At 32.9% G+C, this 13,997-nt stretch overlaps 1 protein-coding gene across 1 annotated transcript in view; it reads right to left on the bottom strand.

The window, feature by feature from the left end:
• cnc (cap-n-collar) overlaps positions 1-13,997 on the bottom strand; it is a 91,205-nt gene that overhangs the window by 1,899 nt on the left and 75,309 nt on the right. Inside the window, exons 7-14 of the mRNA XM_065344908.1 lie at positions 3,074-3,389; positions 2,815-2,960; positions 2,477-2,576; positions 1,049-1,244; positions 813-967; positions 620-730; positions 329-516; positions 78-251 (exon numbers count right to left, since the gene is read on the bottom strand). Coding sequence (XP_065200980.1) covers positions 78-251; positions 329-516; positions 620-730; positions 813-967; positions 1,049-1,244; positions 2,477-2,576; positions 2,815-2,960; positions 3,074-3,389 — 1,386 coding nt within the window. The remainder of the gene's footprint in view (positions 1-77; positions 252-328; positions 517-619; positions 731-812; positions 968-1,048; positions 1,245-2,476; positions 2,577-2,814; positions 2,961-3,073; positions 3,390-13,997) is intronic.

The raw sequence follows: 13,997 nt of genomic DNA, 5'->3' as shown, positions 1-13,997 counted from the left end.
AACGCCAATATAAACAATTTTAGCTTGAAATTTTAAAAAATTGTTACAATGATAAAATCATCCCTTCGTTTAGGTACCTGAAATATATGCCTATAAAGCTGTGAGTATCTACTTTGAACCCTTTGTTTCTCGGAAATCAAGAAATCTCTTTCAGAATGTAATTTTGTTTTTCTGTCTTTCATTTGTTTGACTTCGTCTGCTAAACTCATAATTTGATCTAATTTTCGTTTTCGACAATTTTGAGCTGCCACCTGTAAAAATGATGAAATTTAAAAAAAAATGTTCGCGGAAATACTCTGGCAACATAATTTGAATTATATGAACTCACTTTATTTTTCCCTCTTCTTCGAATATCTCTAATTAACGATAATTGAGTTTCAGAGAGATCATATTTGGATAATCTTTCGTTAAATTCATCCATTGGTAAATTAATAATGTCATATACGGGAATAGGAATACCAAGATTACGAGCTTTCTTCTCGTCTCTGGTTAATTGTTCATCTTCGCTTCTACGACCTATAATATGAGAAAAATACACAAAATATAAATAAAAACGCATAATATGCTTAATAATTTTTCAATAGATTTCCAAAATCGAAATAACGATAGCGATTCTTACTTGACTTAGATTTCAATTTATCCTTATAAATAGATTTTTGTACAGTTCCACTAGCACCGTTTATTGACTCGGGCGGCAAATGGTACGTATGATTATGCATAATATGATTATCTGAAACACGCAAACATTACGTCAGTAAATTTGCATCAAAAAAAAAAAAAAATTATCATCCTAATAAGACGATCTTAATTACTCGTATTTTGATCTTGGAAACATCTTCTACCGTAAAGTTGGTATTTCTTCTGCGGTATCTGAGATAATCTCGAAGAAGTGCTGTTCGGCGAATTTTCACCAGCTGAGTGCCCTCGTGCAGCATACATATAGCTATCATACCATCTGTACTTGTTACTAGAAAAAATATTGAAATTCAAGTAGGTATATTTATGTGGAAAGACGATAAATTATGCAAATAAATAAATAGGTATGTACCAGTAATCGGAAGAGTAGTGATCAGCTGGCGTATGCCCGGAATCCGAATTAGTTTCCATCCATTCTGTATCCGATGATAACGATGGAACTCTTTCTGAACCCATTGAACTCACAGCACTATCAGAATCGGTACCGCGTTCCATGCAATTTTGAACTGTGCTGCATCCGTTGTCCAGCATTCGCATCGTGTACATGCCTGAAAAATCATATTGATGATGTTAGATAACCTATTTGTTATTTTCATATGTTTTTTATTTTCCTAGAAATTTTTTTGTACATTCGAAGTCTCGTTCAAAATATTATACCTAGATAACTAATAACTAAACCAGCCACCTAACCTAACATAGCCCTTAAATGGTCCATCATCCGTCTGAAGGTCCGAGTAAGAGAATATAGACAGGATGTCCAAAAAAATAATGACCAAACTGCATGCAATGCAGGTTTCACTAGCCCGCTAAGAAAAAAAGCTTCAGACAAAATCGTTGTCTACCATAAAAATCGAAGGTGCGAATATCGTTTAAAACAAATTTTGAAATGAATTTTGGCCATACAGGAAAGTAGGTACCTAATATAATTTCAAACGTAATCGAAATCAAAAATTTCAGCTCTGAAGAGAAAGATATTCAATTCACTGAGATTAGGTAAAGTTGTTAGTTTTTCAACAAATCAACTATTTTTCTGGTTATTTTTTTAAATCACGATACATTTTTTTAAAAAAACTGTTCAGATTTCGCTAGGTATTATTTTTTAATAAACATAGACAAAAATTTTCCCAACCGATTTTTGTTCATTTTTGTTGCATTATCAATCCATCCCCCAAGATCAAAAAATAACTTGAACCTTTCTTTCAATAGCTTTTGCCCCTTACGCTCGTAAAACAGGCAACCGTCAAAAAATTCTCGGAAAAAGAATTAAACCTTCGCTCTCTACCGGTTTTTGAGGAACCCATTCTTCAATGAATTTACCAGTACAATACATGATTATTTAAATCCAACCCAATGTATGTACAGATATCAAAAAATTGATCATTTGAAAACATGAAAAGAATTTTCAAAATTGTAAAGAATGAATTGTGGAGCTTGACAGAGACCTCAAAAAGGCGTGTTATGCCAAACGGTAAATTCACTAGTCCCAATTCCCAAAAAAATCTGGAATTGGACATTTGGAGACTATAAAGAATTGAATTAAAACCTCTGCGAGAAGTAAGTATTTTTCTTCATTTTACGATTACAGAAATATAGTAAGTACACCGCGTAGCGTAAGTCTGACCAATTACGCTTGTATACATTTTTTTTTTTACACATTTACAAGCACCTGTGTACAACTCGACGAGCACGAATTTCTACTCGAATATGGGCTCGCTTCGTGCGCTGATATCTACGCAAAGCCAACAAGAAACTATAAATTGCGGTTAATTTAATCTCTAACCTTCATTCACGGCCATATCCATCAACTGTAGATCTTCGTCATTTAAAATCGAAGATAGAAAACCTTCTGTAGAGTGATTCATTTCAGCTGCACAGCTATTCTGTAACGTAAGCGCAATTGAAATCGTAAAATTAAAACATCAATAAAATTAACAACAATTCACGATAAACAAATAAGAGCTAGGTAGCAAGTAAGAAGACGTCGGTGTCGGCATTGCCATCGCCATCGCCAGCTCTTCGCGGTAGTTGCGAATCTTTCTTTTATCGGCGGCGGCGGCGGCGCCATTTCCGAGGTTTCATTCTACTAGTAGGTAATAGGTATAGGTAATAATAACGTACTTGGTAAGGATAAATAGACTCTTGGTGATTGGGTTCTGCTTTAAATGCCGGGCCCGTGTTGTCCGTAGTGATAACGGTTTCCGTTACCGTGTTATTGGTTAAATTCATCGAATTTGCCACAGTCGTGCCTATACTGCAACTATTATCTGGTGAAAGTAATAATAATACGCCGAATTATTTACTCCTTCATTAACCCCAGCGAGATACACGTGAGCGTGCATAGGTAGTAGCTATTAGCTAGTTAGGTGCTTGTACTTACTCAGAGCAGAATACGATGCGGTGGCGCTGGTGCTGTTCAGATCGGTCAACGAAGTAGACAATGTAGAATTACTATGTAAAAGGGCATTTCTCGAATTACTTTCGGTCGGTGACGTAAGTTGCAAATGATGAGACGGATACGATGATCCGACCGATGAATAATTCGTCGTAGCGGACGGATGATGATGATGGTAGTGATGGTGATGATGGTGATATGCGGACGCGTGGTTTGAATCGGGGAAATTCATCATGCTGGCGAAATCTTGCCATCTGTGATCCATACCCATGGTTCGCACGTACGGTGAGATTACTCGACTCTGCACGGAAATAAAATTAAAAGCCACGATTAGTATGGTTGAGATTGGATTCATTTAATATCTACGTACTACTCTATCTATAGGTACATATTAGGTTATAGATCTGGGCATCATCTTTACTCAATATTGACGAGGAGGGATAGGGTAGGTACATGAATCAATAAGAGATGCTTGCATACTACGCACATATGAAACTCAAAGCCACAATCATATTTTTAATTTGTAAATTAAAGCCTCGCCAAAATGAGGGAAGGATTACTTGATTAGAAGGACTTATGACGCTTCAAATTTAAAAAAAAAAAAAACAAATTAATTGAATACCTATTAACACTTTCAACCCATGAATGCTTAATAGGGATGGCTGCGAAAAATTGCATACTTTTAGGTCAATAGATTATATTCCAAAAGGAAAATCCAAACGCGAAAATTGTCTAGTCCTTACACAGGCATATGTGGTTGGAAACTTCTACTTTATAGGAGCACGTAAGATCAAATTTAAACAACTAAAAATTTAAAAAATTCAAATTGATAAACATTTTTGAATCATTGTAATTTATCTATTAAAACTTAAAATTTAATTTTCACTGAAAATATCTCGCAAAACAAAACTGTGCACAGAAAATCTAACCACAGATGGAAAATTGAAATGCTCTACAAATTTGTTTTCTTAGTTTTCCCTAAAAATCAATTTTTGGCGGAAAATAATTTAAAATTCACAATCGTTTTCTCAAAAAAAAAAAAATCAAGGATTCTAAAAATAATTGCAATGAACAGGTAAAATTGTCAGGAAAGAAGAGTTACTGGGTTAGGATGGCTCTTGTTTTAAAAATTCGAAACTCGGGGTCCCAGGATCTTGAGACGAACTGTGAGGAAGAGAGGGGAGAAAGGGTGAATATCGCAGGAAATATTGAAAATTTGTACTTCAGTAATCTTCAACTTCTTCGACCCAAAAATCAAAAAATGCATAAAAAGCTAACTTCAGAGAGTAATTTTCACTTCACGGGGCCCAATTAAGGCAATTTATGAAAATCAAAATTTTTAAAAACTGCGAAAATTCGCCTAATTTGACAATTTATTTGTCCATATAAAAGAAATGGGAAATTTGGAAATAATAGGAACATTTGCGATACTCTCAAAATTTTGAAAATCAGTAGATAGGTAAGATACCTACATACTTCATTAATTTTCAATAAAATATTTTGCTGGCTCTTCCATTTCTCAAAAGAACTGTTGCGAAAATTCCAAAACATTTTGCAAAATAATGTATAAATTTGGACTTTTGAAATGACGTTTCCTTAATAAATTAAACATATGTGCGTTGAAAAGTTGGAAATAAACTACATTTATCTCGAATTTGAAAACTTTCATCAATGTTCGCAAATGTTTGCGAATACATATTTGCAGCAAAAATCAAAATTCGCGAATTTTGTCAACACAAACAAAACCAACGCTACTATGACCGGTGGGAGATCATAAAATGAGAAAGTAATAAGTATCTTTTTCATTAAAAAGATCAAATTTTCCACACAAAAAAACAGTAGAATATTATGTTTGTATTGGTACAGAATTACGTGTCAATTATTTAGTTATTTTATTACCGAAATTCCCAAATTTTGAAATAAAAACTGAGAAATTTCTCAACATTTTCCTGACTTTCCCATAAAGGTGAAATTCTTTTTCTCGGTTTCCTTGGTTTTTCAGAGTTTCCAGAGACTGGACATTCTACTATACAATATATAAGTAAATATTAAATAAACATTCAGTTTTCATAATTTTGTGACCTTTTTTTCTCAAAAGTATGCCATTTTACCTCATTCCCGTACAAAAAAATCTATTCCAATATCTATAAAATTACCTCGACGCAATTACATATTTCAAAAGAAAAAAAAAATCAAAACGATCTTTAAACGCGAGCCGCTAAAACCAGAAGTTTTCACACTTCAAAGTCGTAATATCAATTATCGCGAGATTTTTTTCCTTACAAAGATACCATAACTAACCAAGTAATAACATATGCGCGCCGCTTTGCCAACCAAAAGAGAAAAAAAGACAGATTGCTTTGAAGATTATAAATGAGTAGTCATTATAACTTTAAAGCAAGAAACGAAGCTATATCTCACTTTGTAAATGAAGTTTTACTCACAACTTCATTTAAATTTCTGAAGAAACCTGTTTACCCATACAACTATTTTATTATACATATATTCATCATTCACAAAACACATACACATCACAAAAAGTTTAAATTATCGTTTTGCTTTTTCTCTTGAGAAGAACTAAAATAAGCTATGATATGTAGATGTACCTACGAGTACATACTCTACTAAAATGCACCACTATATTCTTGATGAATAAGGTTACATGTACTTGGGTAGGTATTTTTACATGGCATAGATCAAGTAAAAAAAAAAAAAAATACACATATATGTAAGTAATTCAGACACCGATTGAAGAGTTATTATTAGGGTGAGAGCGCAGAGAGGAATAACTATATCTATTCGAATTATTAATGTAAAAGCTATCGAAATAATGATGTCGAGATTTCACATTGTATTTAAAATTAGGCACACGAGGCTAACCATTATTTAACGAACACCACATGTGCAGTTTTTTACCCCTCCGAAAAAGGGAACCATTTTGCGAATAATCGCCGAATGAAAATGGAGGATTGTTCGTTCATCGTCACACTTCGTTAGAGGATTTTATTTAAAAATACATCAACTCGCAGAAAAAGTACGCCTACGAGTATTTTCATCATATTCAATTCAACAACGATTCATTCTTCATGAAATTAATAAGTACCTAAGTAAGTATCCGGAATACTCAACGTTAATAAATACATTAAGATAGTTGTCCATCAAGACACTGGAAAATTCTTCCGACGACGCAAAGAATTAATCCATCAAAACTTTCGAACGAGTGTTTTTTGACGTGATACTTTTCTATAACACACAGCAAAATGATGCGTTTATAGGTACCTACTATATGCCATTCTCAAGGATAAATTCAGGGTCATCGATTGGAAAAATTTGACGGAAAATTTTGTCTACCAACATAGAAGATGAGATCAACATTACGCCATGCGGATTCGTGTACCATCACCATTGACGTTCAAACACCGTTTAGACTTTAGACGTCTGATCAATTCGTAGAAAACAATTTTTCTATATAAAGCGACATCCCTGAGGCGAGACTGATTTTTACGCCCGCGGTGCCGAGGTTTTTAGGCTGCAGAAAAGCCGCTGCGAATAGGCCTATTTTCATTGGCACGTTTACACCTATGTCTATGTACACTGTACCGAGTACAGACGATGTACATTGCGATTAAATTCGTCTTCTTCATCTCTTCCCTTTCTCTTCTTCGAAGCGCACCCGGATCTTGTCATTAAGCAGTGTGAGTTTGATTGATTGTTTTAACCTTGGTCCACCTGTAATAAATTACACACTCTTCCCCGTCGCCTTGGTCATGCTTCCTCCCAGGAGGGGAGGTTGTTTATATTTTGTGTACTTTTCAAGTGCGCGTATACTGCGTATTGCATATTGTAATTAAAGAATTTTTTTCCATTTTTCATGTTTCATTAACGTTGGCCGCGTCGTGCTTGTTTTTCTTTTCATTTCATGTTGGAAAAAAACTGAAATGGTCCAGCTTCTCATAAACAAAAACGAAAATTTCCCGAAAGTTTCAGATTAAAATTTCAGGTAGTAAATGAACGTCGAATCGCCAAATTTAGACATAACAAAAACATCATTAAGCCTTCGGTACTCGATACGAAAAATATCAGCTCATCTCACATAAGTATAGTAAATTTCATGTAATTGCTATAGGGGAAGGGGGTGTTTTTTTTCTTACAAAAGTAAGGTTTTCCAAAAGAGATAGGATTCTACTAAACTCATGCAGGTAATAATTATTATATTAAATTTCTTACACTCAATTTGATACCAATGACATAAAAATAAGCTGAAAGTACCAATAGCCACATAAAAAGAAATATGCGATGGTCAAAATTTTGCATTCGATCAAGAGGAACAAATTTGAAAGTAAGTCTTCATGAAATTCCAGTAAAAAAAATTCAAAGATGGTGACGTTTCGTGTCTGTCAATGGGATGTCTAAAAATTCAAAAATCAAAAAGCAGAACTTTCGTATAGGTAAGTATAGGACTTCTTCAAAGTTTCAGAGATAAAAAGCTGACCGAAAGCCGACGATTCATATAGGGATTTCTGAAAGCCAAAAGTAGTTCAGCTGTATGATTGAAAAGCTGAAGTAAACTTTGGTTTCAGTTTCAGTATTTTTCAATTTACTTTTAAGATTTTTCTTTTTTCGGTTTGCACAAAAATTGTGAGATTTTGATACACCTTGCAAATTAAAATGTACGAGTAGGTTCTTCATATTTTACTCATTTGAAAAAAAATATTGAAAAGCTAAAAAAAATCCAAAAATTCAAAGATTTTTAAAAGCTTACAGCTAGCTTTTAGAAAGCAGTACCTACGACTTTAAAAAGCCTCTTTCAGCTTTCCATTCCAGCAAAGTTTGAAGTAGGTATGTATGTGAAATGTACACCCTTCCTCTACCAAAAAAAAAACTGCACTTCGCAACACAGTAATGAAATCAGTACCTACTAAGTAATAAAGCGTGATGTGTGGTACGAGTATTTTTTTTTTATAATTTTCAGAAAATGCAAAAGAAGAGTACAAAAACTAGAATAAAAACAATTCAACAAACAGCCTGATTTATTTAAAAAAAGGTAAGTTAGTAATCATCCTAATATTTATTCCAAGGTTGGTGAACTTTTGCTACATTTCATTTTCTTTCAAGCTTAGGTATATTCACCGAAAAATGAAAAAACCAAGAACAAAACAAAGAAACGAGTGATGAAGGTAGAGTGTAATTCTATAAACCAAGGAATTCAACGATACGAGTCCCAGCGAAGCGGAGATCAAATTTTCGAAAATTACAGTCAAACGCACAATAACGCAACATTTTTGGCTCAATAAAATCGAACTTTCCAGAAACAACAATTCTCAAAGTATTTTGAAAATTTTTTAAAAGATTCATAAATGGATATAGTTTCAAATCTGAAAAAGAAGTTCAAAGTTGAACGCAAGATTTTATAGTGTGTTGGTCCTGTTGGTATTTCGAAGCAATAAAAGTCAGGACTTGTAAAGTTCAGTAAGATCATAATACACCTTATTTGTAGATTAAAGAAAGGGCGAAGTCACACTTCCAACTTATAAATTTTTTTTTCATCCGTCATTTATGCCTTCAATTTCACAGACAGGCAACACGTTCATCATGTATTTTTCTTAATGATACCCAGTTATACGCAAACTTCGTTGCTGGACGTCCACTAATCGGGCACCCTGTAGAGTCTGTTTTGGGTCGGGTTGTGTGGCCTTCCACATCAATTATGTTTAGGATTTACCATTGTAAACGTACATTTGATTTCGAATCGAAATTGATGAAAATATTTCGTAAGAAAAATTGCGAGCTTTATAAAAATAAAATTTTTAATAAATTTTGATTATCACTGGAGACAAATTGACAAAGAACCAAACATTTATTTTTGTGAGGTAAAAAACTAGATATGAATTTGTATCACAGAAAAATATAAAACTGAAACCGAAGCAAAAGTTGAAAAAAAAACTCCATGAAACCAAAATGATTCAGAAGACAAATTTCGTTCAGAAAGTTTGATTTTAAAAAAATGGAGATCAAAACTGTCCAATTTTTACTTTTTTTTAAATGAAATTTTTTGTAAATCAAATAAAATACACATTAGTTGATTTTCAAATTGAAAATAATTTTATGAAGCACAAAATGATGGAATATTTATAAAAATTCATGGACAAGAATTATGTTTTCTTTTGCATTATTTTTTTTATTTATTATTAGTATAGAGGCAATTCACAGAAATCGTCTTCATTATACGAACACGGTTTTAAGGAAATAACAATACTTTTAAGCAAACACTAAAAAAATTGTCACAACCTACGCATGCAAAATATTTTCAAAGAGTTAAAGTTAAACTTCAATAAAATGACTCATAGAGTTCATCTGCAAACATATACATATGATCATATGTACTTACAACCGCCCTACAAGTATTTTAATAAATTAACAAAAGCGTGAAGATAAAAACAAACCGAAGGTGGACGACGAATTATTCATGACTAAAATACCACCTCCGCCCTTCCCCGTAAAAGTGAGACAGAAAAAGATGAGAAAAACGCGGACAAATTTCCTTGAATAGGGCCAACAAACCTCAACAATAGTTTTGAAAACGGACTAACCCACGTTTTAGTTTTTCGTTTTATGAGTGAAAAAAGAACGAAATATGCAGAAGTCAAGTTTATATATCAAGATGACAGATGACGAATAAAAGAAGCTTGAAGAGTTAGAATGCAAATGAAACAGGACGACGCGACGACGAGAACATCATCAGAAAGAAGAAGTAACACAGGTAGGCGATACAATGAAGCGGGGTAGAAGGCGTCAGTCAGTCACTTTTAACACTTCACTAAAATAAATATTTATCCATCGGCCAAGAGGGAATTAAAGCGAACCTCTTCTCTTCTCTTCTTTTCCGCAGCTTCAGCTTCTGCTTCAGAATTATTAAAAATCTCCACATCCACTTTACGAAAATCTTCCTTCGACCTGAACCTTTTTTTCACCTCTTCGAACACGTATTGTTATTGATAATGTATTAATTCTTTGTATAGCATAGTTTAAAAATTTCATACCGATAGATCAACCAACCTTGCAGTCGAGTGATTTTTTTCAAAGCAGTCAAATCAACCTATGCCAAATACTTTGTCACCAGTCCAAGTGTTTACCCAGAACCTTACTCTCTCTCTCAACGATGAATACTAGTAGCTAGAAAATCATAAGTGGCTACCGTCGATCAACATTCGAGCAATCACTACGTCAACGAGGTATAGCTTCTTCAACAGGTACATACCTAACACTCGTATGTACGAGTACATATTTGGCCCGAGATGTTTCTATTCGAAGGGTCAATCTCAATCGTATGTACTTATGATGAGGCAAAAAAAAAAAAAAATGAAAAATGAAAAAAAAACTCGAGAACGTGATGTTAACGGGCGTTGGCGTAGATAATTTTTGGCTGGAATATAATCAAACTACAACTTTAGGGAAATGAATCGTAAAATGTTTCTTCTTCTCGTTTCTGTATACCACGATATTTTTGAAATGGAGTACATTTTCAATAAAATTGATACCTAAGCATTCATTTCCTTACCTGATACCGACATTCTAAACCCAAATTTTATTACTTCCAGTCCATCTGAAGCCTCTCTCAAGAGATTTCAATTTTCAAAATTGATTATGGGCTGCTAAAAACGTGGTTTCCAATTCCAACTAGGTATACTTTTAAAGGACCTAATCCAAAAATGAACGCAGAAAATGAATGGATTCCGTAGCCTCTTTTAAAATATATGTAGTACAATTCGAGTTTAGCGAGTCAATATACTCTTACTGCATGAAAAAAATGACAACAAAATCAAACTTTTCAAAATTCCAAATTCATCTAAATTTTACGCTTAATAAATTAATTTGCTAGATTTTTAGACTAAAACCTCAAACGAAGGCAGATATTCAATGTTCAGCTCCTCATATCCATTAGCACATTTTCGATACCTATAGGATTATACCGCAGGAGAAAATTGAAATCTCGACGAAAATTCATCACTTGCGTAATTTTAAAAACTTTTAAAGATATGAAAAAGATGAAAGATTTTTGCTGGCTCAATAATTAAAATAGGATGAAAGGGTTGTGTGAAGGAAGCGAGATGAGGGTTTATAAATTATTGGTAGAATGAAAAAGGGAAATTACTCCTTTGATACGACCTTTCAAAGTAATCCGACGAATAAATTTTCAAAAATCTCAGAAAAGTAAAGACAATTTCATTTTGGAAATTAAAAAGTTTTTTGAAATAAGTTTTCAATTTCCAAAAGAGTTTAAACGAAAAATTTAAAATCATAGATTGTTATACATACGAGGTAGAACGAGGGGGTTAAAATTTGACTATTAGTGAAAGTGATTTCGAAAATCGGAGCAAACCCTTCTCAGCAATTTTTTCTAGAAACTAAAAAATGCACTCCACTCAAAAAAATCTACTTTGAAAAAACTTTGCATGACAATAAAGTGGAAAATAGAAATGAAAAAATTTCGAATGTACTTTCAATTGTGAGAGCATTTTATTACGTAGACGTACTTTAAAAAAGGAATTGGTGACATTTTGTTTCAACAATTTGTCATATTTTTTACTGTTTCAAAGTTATAAGTTCAATAAAAAGTTTTTCCCAATCAAATCTTGGCACTGTTTACCTTCTTCCCTCATCGCTGATAAACTTGCATTATAATTAATCCTTGATCACTTCACCGATCACTTCTCTCATCCTTTTCCACTACCGATCGCATTCATTACCTATACTTACAACAAACGCAATAACAAAAGCGTATCATATGTACCTACTCGTATATTTTACATTGGCAAACATGATGAAGAAAATTTTTTTAAAAACAAGATTTTAATAGAAACCAAGAATAAGAAGCTAGGTAGGTACTGCCCCTAAAAAATTTATTCGCCTACGTCACAATACTATCGTTAAAATTACCATTTAAATTGCTCAGACTGCGTTACGATTGGGTATCGTAATTATCTGGTGTAGGATATATATCGTTGCTTCGTACGTTTATCCAATTAGTTGACCGTGGATTTCAATCATTATATACTCTGGATTAAGTAGCCAGCCAATCCTCGATCAACGACGATTACGTAAATTTATTCCAATAATTACTACTTACGTTTAGGTACCTCCCTTTATGCTTTTTAAAGGTAGGTGTACAGCATGCTACATGAGTTACACCTCTTTTTTGATTTATCAACTCGAATATTTTCGATGTACCTAATTTGTTTCGAAGATTTTTTTCCAGCACTCCTCTGTTTTTTGAAGAATTTTCAATATTTAGGTAGATAGGTAGAGGTACTGGCACCATTTTTGACGAAGAAAAACGATTCGGGCAACAAAATTTATCAATTAATCAGGTAAAAGGGTAACAAAAAAGCTATACCTATACTGAAATCAAAAAATTGTGAGTAATGAACTAATAAATGAAATCTTCATCAAACAAACCATCAGCTATTCGCCGATTCCAAGACAGTTTTTGCAATAATTTTATTACGAAAACATTAATAGCACAGAATTTCAGATAAACATTGTCACATTATTAAATTATCATCGTTTTATTTTTCTATTTCGATTTTTTGTTCATCACTTTCCGTATTTCATTGTACATTCGGCAAAAATATTTGGCCATGTTTTTATTTATTTCTAAAGTAGGTATTCCAAATTAATTTCGATTTTTGATTACATCTAATATGCATTTTTCGCGATCTTTTCTATAATTTCTAAAGTAGAGTATACTAGGTAGTTTTATTAAAAATGAAATCGGTTCAATTTCTTAAAATGTGAACAAACTCTAAAAAGGCCAACGAATAAAAAATATGCCACAGGAGGGAAATTATGTACATATCTACTTATTGAGGATAAAGATGAAATTCACAGCCGGAAACTTCATCATTTTTTCTTTCGATTCCTCAAACACTTTTTGAAAAGTAAAGGGATAAAACAATACTAAAAAAAAAAAAAAAGAAGTGGCTAACTGACGGAGAATTTCAATGTTCTTTCAATAAAATACATACAACGCGTGTTACAAATCCAAAAAAATAAATAAATAAAAATATGAGTAGATTATACCAGGAAATAAGCCCATTCATTCTATGTAATTTCATATTAGTCATCTTTCGTACATAAACTTTTCTCGCTACCTGACAAATCTTGAACATTGACCACTCGGACCCATAGGTTTTTAGCGTATTTAGACCTCTTAGTAGGTAGAGGTATGTACCTACGTGACGACTGAAAAACCCCGATTAAAAAATTTACCCAAACACATTCTTTGCAAGAATGAAATAAACACAACAACTCGATGTATCGCACATTAGAAAAAATTCAAGGAACTCATGAGAAGGGCATTCGTGCAATTATAAAGTTTATAATGGAAAATTTTCCGCATTCGGCCTATGAGCCTTTAAAAAGCGAATAACGAAGTCGATTACATTCGAATAAATCACGTTTCTAATACATCTATGGGATATGACAAATTTATTTGACTAATAACTCGAAATTAGTTAATAAGCGTTTGTGTGTGCGTGTGTTGTGTGTATTTCTTAATTACCAAAATTAATCACGAATATACGATTTGAATAATAGATGCGGACAATTGTACATGTACATACACTATGCTACGAGCAACTTGACGTTAAGACTTTTGATATTCAAGGTTCGGAATTGTTTAAAATTAATTCCATACCCAATACATATAAATGTTTCATTTTCTTTCTTTTACTTTTTTAAAAAATTTATTACACTGTGAAATATGGCGTCAAGGTCGATGCAAATAGAGACTCTGAATACTCATACCTATTGCAGTACTGAATAAATTTGCATCGTGGTGAAAAAGATGTTCTCAATGAGGCAAATGCATATTATTGAAAGATTATCAACTTTCTCCCACCTCAAGTGT

This window comes from Planococcus citri, chromosome 1 (assembly GCF_950023065.1).
Source record: "Planococcus citri chromosome 1, ihPlaCitr1.1, whole genome shotgun sequence".
NCBI lineage: Eukaryota > Metazoa > Arthropoda > Insecta > Hemiptera > Pseudococcidae > Planococcus > Planococcus citri.
This window is presented reverse-complemented; position numbering and strand designations above follow the sequence as displayed.